Below are 16,523 nucleotides of genomic sequence, written 5' to 3' on the forward strand. Positions count from 1 at the left end.
TGAAGAGTGGAGTTAACATTCGGTCAGTAACTGCAGCTTTGCGGAGAAATGGCACCTCCCAGCTGGGCAGAGAGTGACTTCTGCCGCCTGAATTATTCAAAGTGTCCGATTGCACTGGCTCATTCTGGCTGAGCAGGTTTCTGGCGTGCGGAGGACACTGAGCCTTCACTGTCCTGAGAGGGGTCCTGATCCAGGTGCCTGAACGCCTGTGCCAGGACTCATTGAGGGGCCGTGGATCAGTCTCTGGTTACAGCCTGTGATCGTGCTTGAAGCCCCAGGAAACCTCCGCTAGAGGGGAAAGCTGAAAAATCCACTTAAGGCAAAATCCTTTTATCTTTATTGAGGCTGAGAAACGGAGGCTTGTGACATCACAAGCTGTGTTTGTGGGGAGGTTGCTCCGCTCCCGCTTCCTTGCCCTGAGCCGCCTGGAGGCCGGGTGCGTGGCGCTGCCGTGGCTGCTCCTGGAGCGCATTCCAGCGGGATGCTGGAATTCAAAAACGGGATGACGCAGGTTCCGTGGGATACAGTGAAGCCATAGCATCCACAGCACCTGCCCCACCATGGAGAGGCTGCTCCTGGAGCGCATTCCAGCGCAGCTCAGCCCCTCTCCTCCCGGCCCTGCCCGCCCTGCTCCGCACACACTTCGCTTGGCCAGCCCGGCCACGGACGGATGGCGCTCCCGACAATGCGCCCTTTGTCCGCTCCCAAACGTCCGGCACCCAAAAGCTTCTGCCCTGGGAGCTTGTTTATTGTTCCAGGCTCTTCAGAAATGCCAGGGTGGAATCCTTAAGGGTTTCGCTTCACCGTAAAATTCCAGAGCTGCCTTTCAGGAGTAAATGGTGCTCTCGCCCAGGCCGGGTGCGCTCTGGAGCAGCCTCTCCATGGTGGGGCAGGTGCTGTGGATGCTATGGCTTCACTGTATCCCACGGAACCTGTGTCATCCCGTTTTTGAATTCAAACGTAGATGGGAAATGGGACTAAGCAGAGTGAATTTGTGAATAACCTGCTCTGCATCCTAAGGGAGGGTGTCTGTCCTCTCCAGCCCGTGGAGCTCTGCCCCGAGCAGTCCTCGTGCTCTGAGCTACAAATGGCAGAACCTGTTAGTCAGTAAAAAAGGAGGCTCCCTGTGGCAGCTCTGTAATCTGCCTTCAGATCCGTCCAGCTTGTCAAACAGCCCTTTGCAATCTGATACTGTGTGAATAGCTGTTCGTGTTCTCAAATTTGAGGTTACCAGAGAAGAGAGATTTCCAATTTTATAGGTCCATTTCATTACTGAAGACATTTTGCACTGGCCTCTGTATCTTCAGGCATTGAAAGTAGAACAGATTTGATAATGCCGTGATAATTGTAGCAATTTCTGTAACAGAAGCTGTTGATTTTCCCTTCCATGAGGATCTCTGTGCGACAGTGAACCGTATGCTGAACTTTAATTTGTCTCGACATTTGTGAATGGAATGGAGCAACATTTTAAGGGTTACTCTTTATAATGTTCTCCTTTCATCAACTTCACCACTGTAGTGAATACAGGCATTGTTGTGGGGAAAATACAGAAGTGTAACTGTTCTAAATAACTGGAATATTTTTCTGAATTTTTATGGTAATTATTAATTGCTATGCTTCTTCAGAGACGGACCTAAAGATAGGGTTCAACAGATCCTGACGATAATGGGAAAAAAAATTATGTATGTATACATTTAAGTTGTGTTGACATACACTTTATCTTTAAAGCTTCATTGTTATGGGAAGACATTCGAAATCTTAAGAATAAAGTTTGGTATAGAAGAGAGAGCCTTCTGACGTGTTTGAGATGTAAGAGAGGCACTTGAAATACAAAGTTCTATGTTAACCATTCGAAAAAGTGGGATCTAAATTAATTTGAAAATAAGAAATTGGATGGTACTGTTCTGCAAAAATCCCTCTTTATTTTCTAGTCAATTTTCAGTGACTATTATTATTCAATTTTGGCATTTAAATTTTGAATAATAATTGGAACACTGAACAATTCTGGCGTTTAGAACAGCTTATGTTCCAGCTTTGGTGTCCTTCCAGTTTTTAAAAAACTTAAGAAATTAAAACTTTTTCCTGTGTTCTTTTCAAGAACACATTTCCCACTCACTTAACCAAGCACTGATCTGCTGTAGATAAAACAGCAGCACCCCATATTTTCTATTAATATGCCTCCATCTCTTTTGGACAACACAACCTCCAACTTTTCTCTTTTTGAAAGTGATCTTGAAACTTAATCACACACTCATGTTTTTATTTTGCAAGGTCTTACATCCAAATATATCTCCTTCATTTGTGCCCAGAGTGTCTGGAAATTACAGGTGTTCTACTTCCACATCCTGGTTGGCTGCCCAGATTCCAGGTTCATTATGGGAAAAGCTAGACAGCATTTTGCATGCAGGTGTGCATCATTCCTCACATTGTGAGCTGCAAGTTTCCATTTTGCCTTCTCTCCCTCCGTGATCAGACAAGACCCGAACGTGGGTCTTTATCCTTCATCATCATCTTTATCCTTGAGCAAACACTTAATTGACGTAAGGAAGTTAATCAGCAGATGTGCCTGAAATTGTGGCTGTTGAATTTTAATACCCTGTTTCTGCTTTATTCTTCTAATTAAACCCTACAGGTCTTACATGAGACTCATAAATTCTTGAAAACTGAAGTTTTTAAGTTCTTCAAAACATAACCACTCTCTTGATGCTTTTGTAGGCTGGTAGGAATATTTTTAGATGACCTGGAAATAAATGAAAATAGATTATTATTTTACTCTTTCTTGCTATAAAAGTCCTTTGTAACAGTTGCAAAGAATCTGACACAACTGTACGAACTAGGACTTCTGTTAAAAATACTTTGGTCTCAAATGATTTTATGAATAGATTATGTTAATTTTGTCTTTGTAATTGGCATTCTCTTGTGCATCTTGTATTCAACTTTATGGAGGTTAATTAGGGGAACATGCTGTGGAAGGGAAAATCAGAGACAGTGAATTGTACTGATTACAGTACAGAGTAACTGCACTGTGTTATCCTGAGTGTGTTATCGATGTGCTATCCTGAGATCTTTCCACCATGGTCTGAGGAATTCCCCCAGCCAAGACCATCCTGGCTGCATGAGGTTGCACTATTTAAAGTGACTGTATAAAAGTATAAACAAATTAAGATATTGCCAACAATTGTGTATATATTAATAATTAGATAAAAGTCTAACTATCTGTTGTTACCTTGGTTTTTCTGAGTTTCTTTATTAGCCTTTTGATTTTCATAAATGGAGTCAGATCTTTTAGTTACTGTAGAATATTAGGAGCAGTTTTTCTACCTTTCCCACAGAAGTAATATAAACAAATCCTTTGTTTTTCATTCTCTGTCCTTTGTTTGCATATTTCTAACCTGAAAACAATTGTAACTGACAATTCGTCTGGCCACTGAGGCTGAGGGGTGGAAACCCCAAAAGGCCAATCTTCTGCTAGACCCGCAAATGTATAAAAAGTAAAAGAATAAACAAAGGGGTCTCTTCTCTCTGCTCTTTCAGCTGGGAGCTGGATCGGAAGAACCTCTGCGAAAATCTCTTGTCTGCGTGTGATTTCTTTGTGTGTCTCAGTGACAATCTGTGCTTTAGGAAAGCATTTTACAATTAAGTTATATTAAGAAATACCAAAAATAATATTTCTCAGATACTGTTTGACCACACCTGTCTAACCAGCCAGTATCTGCTATCTGCCCCTGTCAAAACTGGGGTGTCAGGGCTGTGGTCACTGGCAGAAAACATGAAGCCAAAGGCAGAAATACAGGGTAGGCTGCTGATCCCCTGGTAATAAAATACAAGAATAAAAACCTTACAAACTTCTCCATGAGCATCCCACAGTGCATTGGCTGTGGCTTGCTCTGATCCCTGCAAGCAGTGTTTGACAAATCATTCTCCAATGTAAGGTGCAATGTTCTGATTGGTGCACCTCCTACTTGAAAATGTTTGAGGGTTTAAATTCTCTCAAGAGTAGGTGAACCACTGTAGGATGATTGACTGCATCACTTTATTTAAAGAACTGTGCAAAAATAAATAATTTTTAAAATTAAAATTAATTCCAGCATTTACTGTTTCGCAGTTATATTTTGGCAATGCATCAAAAATTCTAGCAGCAAACTGCTACAAAAGCCAGGAATAATAAAACAGTGCATCATGGAAATCCCCACTGACCTTGTGCACTATATGTTTATTTTATTGGGTTCTTATTGGCACCTGTGAATCAGGACTACTTTTTTTTTTAAAAAAAAAAAACATCTTCCCTTCTTTCCCCAACAAATAAATCTCTGTTAGCCACTTGTCATTGTTCAGGAAACAAGAAGAACTTTCATTTTTGTAGGCTGGCATTTTGCTACAGCTTGAATAGATTCCTTTCTCTGTGCCCAGAGACTTAAGACTTCCTTATCTGAAAAACTCCGCAAAAACTTCCACTTTTAGAATTCCCTTTATCAAACACTGTCCTGCTCAGGCGAGGAAACACGAAGATATATTTGTCTGCCACAAGTCTATGGTACCTAGCTGCCTGTAGTAATTTTTCACAGCTGCCAATGAAGTGCATTGTCTGTTTGCATACAATGAAGAAACTTGCAGTGCCCTCCCTGTAAGTGTGACAAATGAGGATAAAAGAAGGCTGCCCCGAGTTTCAGTGGATACCAAAGATCCTGCATTTACACTTGCTAGCACAGAATTTGACACAGAACAGGCCAAAGTTGGAGATCAGTTTGTTGTTCCTATGGAAATCAGTCAAAAAACATGAATAATTTTATGTTGTTGTAATACACTTCCATTGAGTAACAGCATCAAAATACTCAATTCTTAGTAGAAAATTATACTTTATACACAGTAGAAAATTATGTTGGATCTCTCAGCAGTTTGCTGCAGGCAGTAGAAAAAACACTTACTACTCTAAAAATGAATTTATTATTTCATTTCATTGCAATGAGAAATGCCAGCTGCTACAATGAACAACTCATAGAAGAGATCACAAGAGAACTTCAAGAGAACTTCAACCACATGTGTTGTTCAAGCTGTTTGTCCCACAGGAACAGCCAAGGACAGTGTTCAAGTGTTCAGCCATGGCCATGTATGAGGCCCGTGCTCAGGTTAACCCACAGAAATAGATCTGACCGTTCTGGGGTTTTAAATGACGTAGTAAATGAGGAGGGAAATAAAGAGAATTGTTTAAGAGAGACTTGAAGCTCCTGGAGTGGGTCCAGCTGAGATAAATGAGGATGATTGAGGGACTGGGGAATCTGGATTACAAGGAAAGGCAGAGGGAGCTGGGTCTGTTCAGCCTGGAGAAGAGAACAGAGAGAGTCTCATCCATGCGTGTAAACATCTAAAGCCAAGAGGATGGAGCCAGGCACCTCTCAGTGGTGCCAAGCAATGGGACAAGAATGGGCAGAAACTGATCCATGGGAAGTTCCACCTAAACCTGGGGAAGAACTTCACTGTGCAGTGATTACACACTGGAAGAGACTGCCCAGAGAGGCTGTGGAGTCTCCCTCACTGAGATATTCCAGACCCATCTGGACAATCCTGTGCCATGTGCTCTGTCATGGCCCTGCTTGGGCAGGGAGGCTGGACCAGGTGTCCCACTGTGGGCCCTTCCAGCCTGACCCACCTGGGATTCTGTGAAATCCAGCATTTTATGTTACCAGGGCCACGTGTCCTGCTGCCAGGAATGCAGGTTGCGCTGGCAGTGCTGCAGGAAGCGTCAGGGCTGCTCTTGCCTGCGTGTCAGAGCGCAGTTCCCCAGCCAGGACCAGTGGTGCTCTCACACCAGGACCTCGAGTAGCACCCGTTCCGTACAGCATTCCCACCCTTCCCACTGCAGCCACTTTCCTGTGGGTACTGCCTGTCTTATCTGGAATACTGCGTCCGGTTCTGGGCTCCTCGGTACAAAAAAGACATGGAACTACCAGAGAGGGCCCAGTGGAAGGTCACAAAGATGATGAGAGCATCTCTCTTAAGAGGAGAGATTGCAGGAGCTGGGCCTGTTTAGTCTGGAGAAGAGAAGACTGAGAGGGGATCTCATCGATGCATATAAACACCTCAAAGACAGGTGACAAGACCCTTTCCGGTGGTGTCCAAGCGACAGGATGAGGAGCACTGGCCATAAACTAAACCAGCAGAAGTTCCACCTCGATACGAAGAAGGGCTTCTTTCCATTGAAGACGGCAGCGCACTGGAGCAGACGTTCCAAACCCACCCGAAGGCGTTCCTGTGTCACCTGCTCCGGGTGACCTCTGCAGGGGGATGAGACCGGACGCTCTCCCGAGGTCCCTTGTATCCCCGGCGAGGACTCCGCGGCTGCTGCCGGGGCCGTGCCCGGGCGGTCGCTGCCCTTCGTGCGCGGCCCCGCCCCGGGGAGCGGCGGCTCCGCCCCCGCGGGCTCCAAGCGCCGCGGGCGCGCCCGGCGCGGCAGATGCGCGGAGCCGGCGCTCGCCATGGCCACGGTGCGAGAGAAGGCGGCGGCTCTGAGCCTCAGCGCGGTCTGCAGCCCCGCCGCCAGGCCGCCGGGTACGGCCGGGCACCGGCACCGGGGGCGGCGGGCTGCGGGACGGGGAATGGGAATGGGAATGCGAGGGGAGGAGCGCGCTGCCCGCAGCCCGGGATCGGCGGGACGGATGGCGGGGCTCTTCCCGCTGTGGGGTGCGGGTCCCCGCCGGCGGCAGCTGCGCTCGGCGCCTTTCCCGGCTCCGGGAGGTTCAAAAGTTGGCCGCGCTCCGGCGGCCGCTTCCGCCCGGGGTTCCCGTCCCGGCTGCGCGCTCGCTGCGCCGGCGGGAGCGGCAGCTTCGGGCCGGGCGGCAGCGCCGGGGGTCCGCGGGGCTCTGCCCTGCTGTGCCCCGCCTTGCTCTGCCCTGCCCGCGGAGCTGCGGGCGCCGTGGGTGCCAGGGAGCCTTGGGCAGCTCCGTGTCCCCAGCGCGGGTTAAGAGCAGGTGCCTCGGTAGCGCACCGTAAGCGGCGTAAGGGCGCTCCCCGAGAAATGGTTTTGCCTTTTTTCTTTCCCCACCTTGAGCGCCTTAACTTTGTAGAAACTTGCCTTAGTGCCATATTTAATACCGCTTCCCTCAGAAAAGATCCGGAGGATCTGTGCGTGTAAGGAAGGCTCTGTGCGTGCTAAAGCCGTGAGTAGTAGTAGCTAGAGCTAATTGCAGGTTGTACGTGTTGGTGTTTATTCTAGCGACAGAAACCAACGTTGTTGTATGTTTAGTGGTGTTGGGTTCGGGGGTTCTTTCCTCCCAAAGAGCATAGCTGGCTATTGGAATGTAGGGCTGAAAGTCAATGCTGTGTTCTGCCTTCCTGAAGGTGTCGTCAGGTTAAAGGATCGGCAATTATGTACCTCGTCTGACTTGAACTTTTAAAGGTTTGGAAACGAGGTGCTGGGAGATTTCTACCTTGGCTGGTTCAGTGCTGTGTATTAAAGAGCTGCTTTGTTTTTCTTGTTTGGTTTTGTTTTCCTGACATGAATCTTTTCAGAAAGATAACTATTGCTGTCTTTCTGAAATGTTTGTGTGTTCAAATGGTATTGTGGCTCCTTGCTTTCTCTCCCTCTTCCCAGTTGTCAGTGCTCCTCTACCATTCCTTTTCCCCTTGCTTATTTGCCGATTTCTGGGCTTTCTTGTAGCTGGGGATCAGCTGAAAACTGGTGCCCCAAATTGGAATACAACTCTAACTAAAGCCACTTCAGACTAAAGAGCAGGAAAAAACCACCTCCTGCATCTCTGTGGAAAACGCTCATGGTAATATGTTCCAGAAGGAGTTGCATGTTGTTGTTTTTTTCAAACACTGCATCGCACTGTTAATTCATTTGGTTTGAGGTCTGTCACAATCCCAGCTGGCTTTCTGTAGGATTGCTGCCAACTCCTTCCATATTTTGCCCTTCAGCTTTTGATTTCTCTCTTCTTCCTCTGCTTTCACTCTTAGTGAATTATTCATCTGACTTACCGAAAAACATAATCTAATTCTAGCCTCTCTGGTGGCTGCAGCTCTCCCCAGCTAGGTGCCACCTGCAAACTTGGCGTGTTTTTAAGTCCTTGTGGAGGCTGAGCGTCACCTCAGGTCAAACTGTTGGCTGCTGGCATTTTAGTCTAATCAGACTGGTAAATGAGTAATAGTTCACTGGTTTCACTGGGGGAGGGAAGGTGGATTGGCTCACGGAAGTGGCATTGGGTGAACAGAGCTGAGGTGGCAAAGGGCTGTCTGGTGGCCTAAGTGTGGAGTGAGAGATGTCTCCAGAGAACCCGTGGACTTGTTAGTGGTGTGCTAAGCAGTGCTGTTAGGTAGCTGCTGTGTTTGCACAGTTCCGTGCAGACAGGGTTCTGATGTGTCTCCTCATCCCTGCTTCCCTCTTCCTTGCCCAGCTGTGTTGCTCTGTTAGTGTTAACAGCTGGTTTGTGGGGTGTTAACAGCTGGTCTGTGGCTGTGGGACCTCTGTTCTTAGCAGTGGTTCTGCCAAGGGTAACCATTCGCTGACCAAGGGACACACAAAAGGACAAAGTGAGAGGCTGAAAAAAACAGGAACTCCCGGTTGCAAAGCTTTAGGCTGGTGTGGCGAGAGGAAGCACCAGAGAGAGAGAGGGAGACAGTGGCGCAGAGCAGACAGACTTGCTGAGGAAGTAACCAAGTGTTAATGCCGGAGCAAGCCAAGCCAAAGTGGAAGTCTCAAAGATTTTTAAATCCTTACAAGCTTCATGAAAGCTAGAAGCCAGCAGAGGGGCTGTTCTCTGTGAGCGCAGCATGAATTCGGTCTTTGTCTGTGTTGTCAGGCTTTAGCTTGGCGCAGAAGCCGTTTGGAGCGACGTTCGTCTGGAGCAGCATTATCAGCGCTCTCCAAACTCAAGTGGAAGTGAAGAAGCGCCGCCAGAACCTGAAGTGTCACCATGACTGTTTCATTGGTTCGGACGCGGTGGACGTTGTCTTTGCCCATCTTCTGCAGAACAAGTATTTTGGGGACGTGGATATTTCCCGGGCGAAGGTGGTGCGCGTGTGCCAAGCGCTGATGGATTGCAAAGTGTTTGAGGCTGTCTCCACGAGGGTCTTTGGGAAAGACAAGCGCTCCGCGTTTGAAGACAGCAGCAGCAGCCTCTACAGATTCACAAATGCCTCAAACCAGCCGGAGCTTGAGAAAGATTACCTGCAGTGTACCCCACAGAGGTTAGTACGTGGAGGTGAAGAGAAGAAAATTTTTACAAGGGGAAAGTATTGTGTATTCTGGGGGAGAGAAAAGAAAACTTGTGCATTTACAGGGTAAAAATAGACACTGCATAGTTGTTTGTGGGTGGAAGACAGGTAGGAAAGAGCAATTTGAAGAGAGTAAATCACTCAGCCTACATGGTTACTGGTTTTCTCTGGCTGTTATCACGTCGCCTTGGGGGGGAGGGAGGTGAGAGGGTAGAAATTAAGTGCATTTGCATGCTGATCTAAATCAATATAACCAGCTGGAATTCAGGTGCATCAAACAGGCTGATGAAACAGGGCACTCTTTAGTCACTGCACATCTAGCTCTGGCATAAACCAGTAATCCGTGCAACTTCTAAGGAAAAATTGTTTTTTCCTTTCATCGTCTTTGCTTCACTACGCTTCCAATTTAGCTTTTTTCAGCAGTTTCTTTATGCATATATGGCTTGTTCTCAGGCAGGGTAGCAGGCTCTTCTGCTGTTATGCTATTGCACTCCATCCTAGAACCAGAGGGAAGTGCAATGGTGAGGTTTTGTTTCCCTGTCCTTTTAGGAGTGGGCAAGAAAAACCCTGGTACTAACTAAACTTGCACAAAGCAGAATGTGTAGGTGCCACTTTGCTAAATAACTTCCCTTAAACAGTTTCTGTTAAGGGTTCATCTCTTCACCTACTCTGATATACTCTTACAAGAAACTACGTGGATGTATTTAATGGGGTAGTTTTAGCAAAGTGCACTTTTGAAAATTGTAAATAGTGCTGACCCAAAATGGAAATGCCTTATTTGATTGACATATTCATGTAAGTAGCAAGTATGAACTTGAGTGCATCAAGTCTGATGAAAAAAGTAGAGGAACAGTGATTAAAAATACTTCTTATGTCCTGCTTCTCCCCTTTCTCCCACTAGCTCCTGTTCTGTCCTAAAGCGAACTGTCCCAAGTCTTTATTTAAAAGAGAATTCATGAGAAATTAAAGCCACTTTAATTATATGTGGTGTTGAAAAATATTTTCATCCCAAGAGCTGTTAAAGTAAGACTTAGAATATATTGAACAAACAGTCATTAAAGAGGATTATTCCTATTTTATTAGTGTAGAATGAAGGCGTTTTTCTTCTGGGCAGGGCACAGATCCATCAGGTTACATTTCTTCCTTTAGTGAAAGGAACAGATCTAGCGACACATGCAAATTGTCTCATCCATGTCAAAGTTAGTGGCCGTCAAGGATTTTGCAATGCCCTGAGACAAAGAAGCTGTGGGAATTGAAATCATACAGCTATGCTCGGAGGAACAGTGATTTTGTGGCTGGAGTGGTTCTGTTACATGCAAATCAATTTTGAAGGTATTGTACGTTCTCCTGGGTGACTTGGACAGAGGAAGTGTCAGGCAGGGGAGATGAGGGGGAGGATGATGTAAGCATCTATACAGGAGAAAATTTTTGATCTTGGAACAGTTACCCCTATCTGTTTGTTGCATTATATGTTTGGTTATCCATATATATGGTTATAGATTATATATTAAAACTGGTTTTAATCTCAGATATGAGAAGAGCACGTTGTTCCACCCTTCTCCATTCAAACCAGAAAGCTTGGAGGATCTTTGGGACAACCTAAGTCTAAAGCCTGCAAGCAGCCCTCAAGTAAACATCTCGGATAGCTTGTCCCGTCGAGGTAAGCCAAATAACGTCACAGTCATTTGTCTGGGGGAGAAGGAGGGTACATCTGTAGCACTGGGAAGACTTGAGCCCCTCAGCTTGGACAGGGAGGCAAACCGACACAGTATTTTGGTTTGAACACCAGGTGAGGAAAAGGCAAATTATATTTGTTGCAGGTTTGCCTTTTGCCTTTTTATTTCATCAGATAAGAGGCATTATCTCTTGATTGAAATAAATCAGCGTTGACTTCTGTGGAGAAGAATACCCAAAGTGCAGAGCTTGATTTGAGTTAGCAATATTCATAATATTCAGTTACCTGCACTACTTGTGTGCTTGTTTTAGTTAGGGCAAATAGTCTGCATTTCTCTGGAAGTGAAATGTGTATCTGCACATCCAGCACTCCTTCAGTCCTGTGTGAAACTCTTCTTCACAAAATCATGGCTTGTCTTTCAGACCAAACTATGATCTAAAGTGTTTTTTCCTTTGGTTAAAAGTGCTAATGCATCCTAGAAGCTGTGGTTTCATCATAGGAAATATTCAAGGAAGCTGTGATAAGGAGACTGTCACTGTTGTACTTTTTTTTGTTTGGTTTTTTTTTTTTTTTGCATCCCTTATCTAGAACAAAGATTGTTTGCAAATTAGAGCACAAAGAGTGTAAGGCACTTCAGAGTTATCCGAAAAGCCGCTCTCCCACGCTTGTAGTTAACTAAACAAATGGGTAGTTTTTGCCTTTTGTGGTGATAAAAGACACTTCAAGCTGATAAGAGCCACGTGCTTTGCTACTGCAAGTCTCTTGTTTTGGTAAAACCAATCTGTTAGGTTAGGTCTGATGGGAGGAAGGGGAGTTATCTTCCTTGTGATCAGAGTTTTTTTTTACACGTGCTGAGTCTCCCTGTGCTTCGTGTACCCACCCTTCCCAGTTATTAATGAAGTGTGGCAAGAACAAACAATTGCTCGCCTGCTGCAGCTGGTCGACCTCCCTCTCCTGGAGTCTCTGCTTGAGCACCAGGAGATCAGACCTCAGCTCCCACAGCCCAGCAAGGCAGCTGGATATGTCATCACCAGTAACTACCTGGACAGGGAGATCCTCAAGGCTTTCAGTGACTCGCAGTGAGTAACCATTGCTGTCCTCTACAGCTCTGGAAATCTTTCTGCTTTCAGGGGAATGTATAGCACAGTTCATCTTTGGGTAGAAATGTCGCAGCCCAGCAGGAAGGATGTGAGCAGGCACATTCTCCTTGTTGGACTTCACTGGAATAACTGATAAATAACAATTGTTTAGTGAGAATGTCTGAACACTGGGATGGTTTCTGAACGCAATGGCAGTAGTTGATGGGATTCAGAGGGGAAATTCTTTGCTGCATTGAGGGAAGAACCGAGACACTTTATAATCATAATGAAAGTTTTTCCTAGAGACATCACTTGTGAGGAACTACTTTAGTTCTTCCTGCTGTATTAAAAGAGCTAAGAATGCTGAGCTTGAAACTGTGCATAGAGTTAAAAACATTCTCTGAAAAACTTGTACCAGTCTGAATCAGATCAGGGTTCATGTTTCTGTTTATCTAGCGATAATTGTGTCCTTATCTAACAGCAGAGGACATGATTGACTTTGGGTTTTACTGCTTGTGACTGTTTACTTGTGGGTTACTAATTTTTCATCTTGATTAAATACATAACAAAGAGGCTTATGACTGTGATCTACCCGAGTGTGTCAGATGAAGTGTCTTGTGTGTGAATTTCTATGGGTTTAAGTGCCTACACACGCAGTTTTCGCTGCGATAAAGGAACCAGCTTACCTGCTCTCTGTGGGAAGCATTGCAGCCAGCTCTGAAGGGCATCCACAATTAAAGCTACAAACCCAAACCCCTCTGTCTTCCAGGACAGACGAGTGGCTCTCGGCAGCAATTGATTGCTTGGAATATCTGCCCGATCATATGGTGGTGTATATTAGCAGGAACCTGCCCGATCAGCCAGACAAAGCAGATGCCTGGAAACTGCTGCTGTTTGAAAACATTGGTAGATATTACAGCCAAAAAAAGGAGCCACTCTTAAGCCACGCATCTGAAATTCATTTAGGAATTGCAGAACTATTAGGTAAGTAAAACAGAGAACTGTGTTCCAGTGCTTATGTGAGATATGTACTAAGAAACTGAGCATTTACCTCAGGAGCCAAGACTAAAAGCTGACTTCTGCAAGTGGTTTCTTTTTTTGTTGGTTCTCTGTTTTGTTTGTTTGAGGGTTTTATGTGTGGTTGGGTTTTTACTAATTTTGAGTCATAAAGACTGTTCTTTGACATTTTGGTTCTTACTGTAGGCAGTTCTGTAATTGTTGTTCGGGTCTGTGTAGAATGGGTGTGAAACCAGAGTGCTATGACTTGGTACTAGCTGGTACTATAGCTTAATAGTAAATACTTAGGCTGTAAGAGCTAAACTGAAATCTGTGTGTGTGGATGCTTGGTACCCCATTGACAACTTTTACTTTTTTACACAGAAATGTTTCTTAAATTTTGTTTGGACAGCATTTTAAAAGCTTTTGATTATTTTACTGCTCAACGTTTTACCCCAGATGTCCTTATTTTTCATAAGTTCTCTGCCTTGATTATTCTTCTTGCTCCATGTTAACTGGAATTCTTGCATTTATATCCCATTCTTCCTCTCTACATGATAAAGGATATTAGTCCAACCTACTTCATTTAAACAATTCACAAGATAAAGGATATTAGTCCAACCTACTTCATTTAAACAATTCACAAACCTAAAATGGCTATTCTGCATAGTAAGGCAAATTAAAACTTAGAAAAGTTCTATAAAGTAATTTGCAATTAATTAATCAAACTACCCCATGTATCTCAGACATACTCCTCAGTTTTTGTGAGATCTTTATTACCACAAGCAGAAGTCATTAATTTTTTTTTTAATAGGACCATTTTTCTTTTTCAGTATTTCACATCCCCCTTAAGATGGCTGAGCTGTAATTGAACTTAATTACAAGGGAGCTTTAATGCCAGGCTGAACACCTGTGTGTGGGATGTCAGAGAGTCTGCAAGCAGCTCTCCTCAGCCTGGGAGAAATTTTTGTGAGAATGAATTGCTGTGTTTGGCCAGTTCTGTTTAGAGAGATGGGCATCTCTTCAGTGGCTCATTTAGGTGTTTTATGGTAACATTTATTTAAATGAATATGGCAATAGATATCTTTCTCTCTCCCCAGTGAATGGGAAGATGGAGCAATCTTTAGAAGCTGTTCAGCTCTATTTGAAGCTCCTAGACAGCCAAGTCAGGGAGGAGTTCAGGAGACTGCTGTACTTCATGGCTGTTGCAGCACATCATTCTGAGCTCAAGCTCCAGAAGGAGGTAAATCTGCATTCTTAACAGTTTCTTTACTCTTTCTGAAATCCAGAGGTCCCAGGTACTGGTCAGAAAACACCTTTGTAGTTTAAATTTGTGACTACAGGAAAAGCAATGTCTCAGAAGAACAAAGGCATTGCCCTTCTTAATGGGAGAGACTGGCTTTTCTCTTCAGGTCATTAATTTCCCTTTGTTCTTTAGAGTGACAACAGGATGGTTGTGAAAAGGACATTCTCTAAAGCTATTATCAACAATAAAAACTTATCCAGAGGGAAAACTGACCTCCTGATCTTGTTCCTTGTGGACAACCAGAGAGATGTGTTAAAGGTAAGAGCTAGAAAATGGACAGGTTTTGTTTATCTGCTGTGCTTGTGGAGAACTGCCTTCTCTAAGCTACTTCTGCATTGTCCTCTCTTTCTGTTCCAGATCCCAGGGGCACTGCACAAAATGGTCAGCAATAAACTGCTGGCTCTGCAGAAAGGCCAGGATCCCAGCAAGATAACAGGTAACACTTCACACTGAGCTGTGTAATCTTGCCATGCCCTCAAATGAGAGATGGGTGATGCAAAAAAAGTTCGCCGTGACAATAACTTATTTGATCTAAAAGAGGGTGGGTCTGTAGGCTCGAGGGGGAGTGGAGTGTGGTGATAATGCTCTGAATGTCTCACGTTTCCTTTCAGGTTATACCTTCTGCCAAAAGCTTGATGAAAGAGAGTATCGCTCCAACACAGAGAAGACCACAAAGGATGAGCTATTATCGCTATTGAAAGCTATTGATGAAGATTCAAAGCTCTCTGACAAAGAGAGAAAGAGGCTGCTAGAACAGTTTCATAGTAGTAATCCAAGTATTTTTATGCAGTATTTCGGAGACAGAGTTACTAATATGTGTGTGTGAGACTTTAAATATTGATTACTTTGTATGCCCCAGCAGTGAAAACACTAATATATTTGTAAATCTTTTATATTCATGTATCTGCCTAATAAAATTATTTTGTGGAAATGGATGGAATTTATGCAATTATTACCAAAGCCAGCAGTACCTGAGTTTAATCTGTATTTATAGTTTAGCTTTTCTCATTCTTAATTGCTATAGGACCAAAATAATCCTTTCTTTTCTTCCCCAAAAGCCGAGTTTGATGACTCGTATCAAAATCACTGAGATGAAAGACACCACGAATGAAATCTCTCTGCCACCTTTTGCCCTAGCACCAAAGTTTACACTGAACACTTTTTTTCCTCTAATTTGCCTTGGATCATGTGTCTATCACATAACATTGATCTTTGACTTGCTGTGTGCTGGAGAGGGCTGAAAAACATGTTCTGCTTGATTCTTGCAACAACTTTTCTTCAGGCTTGCCAGCTAACTAACCTATGTGTGTGACAAATTACTGTGCCGTTTTAAGCTCAGATGGCACCATATTGAGGAATTGGCTCTCCTGGGGTGGTAAAGTCAGTCTGGACTTCTAAGTCAGTCTGGCTTTGGTTGCCACAGGATGTACTGTTTGTAGCTGGTTATCTTTGTCCCTCCAGGGTTTTGCTCTGTCTGTAGCTCTTAGTGATGGCACCAACTGTAATTAGAATAAGTGCTGGAGTGAATGAAGGGCCTTTGGCTTTTCTTGTGGCATTTCTTATCCACGTCTGGTCTACAGTGGAAATCCCAAGATTTGCAACACAGGCAACTAATCATTATATATAACATGATCAGACATCTAATTTTAACTCTCGTGGAGTTATCTTTGGAATGATACCACCAAAACTTCATTACAGTTGCTGTTGAAAAAACCAAAACAACTAACTCTTGTTCCATTTAAAGTGTTGAGCTCTGTCTTTTTATTTAGGAGCAAAAGCTAATTTGATTATGACAACAAAGTAGTAATAACTGTTATGGTCACATGTGGTGAGCTGTTCTTAAAAAAACACAATCCTGTGTCAGACTCTCATGTCTCACTAACTAACTCTTCAGTGATTACTGCTGTCTGCTGCTGGGGGCCAGAGTGTTTCTCTGAAATGGAGCTGAAGGACTCAGTGTGTAACAGGACAATGTTTTACTGTGTCCTGATGGGGGGTGGAAGACAAAACATGTAAAAAGCTTCTTCTAGTTAATTAGAAAGGACTTCTAAAAATAATCAGTTCCTGAAAACTAGCAGGGAACTATAAGCCTTTATAGTCGTTATAGTTCTTAGTTTTAGCTGAAAGGTTTTTATTATAAATGCACTTGCTCAGGAAACCTGGCTTAGCTCATACTTTGAAATGTGGGGGCAGAAATCCTAAGGTGGTGATGGGTGTCGGATTGGTTGGCTCTTCAGCAGAAGTATTTTCCCTTTCT

The 16,523-nt window shown here is 44.2% G+C and overlaps 1 protein-coding gene across 1 annotated transcript; it reads left to right on the forward strand.

Annotated features, from left to right (window-relative positions):
• Positions 1–6,455: 6,455 nt before the first annotated feature.
• DEPDC7 (DEP domain containing 7) lies at positions 6,456–15,197 on the forward strand. The gene is made up of 9 exons (XM_040067528.1): positions 6,456–6,546; positions 8,796–9,183; positions 10,740–10,870; positions 11,775–11,964; positions 12,734–12,948; positions 14,061–14,203; positions 14,399–14,524; positions 14,624–14,702; positions 14,878–15,197. Exons 1-9 carry the CDS (start codon positions 6,474–6,476, stop codon positions 15,090–15,092), a joined length of 1,560 nt encoding a protein of 519 aa, XP_039923462.1. The 5' UTR covers positions 6,456–6,473; the 3' UTR covers positions 15,093–15,197.
• Positions 15,198–16,523: the final 1,326 nt, after the last annotated feature.

Source organism: Hirundo rustica, chromosome 6 (genome assembly GCF_015227805.2).
Source record: "Hirundo rustica isolate bHirRus1 chromosome 6, bHirRus1.pri.v3, whole genome shotgun sequence".
In the NCBI taxonomy this organism is placed as follows: Eukaryota; Metazoa; Chordata; class Aves; order Passeriformes; family Hirundinidae; genus Hirundo; species Hirundo rustica.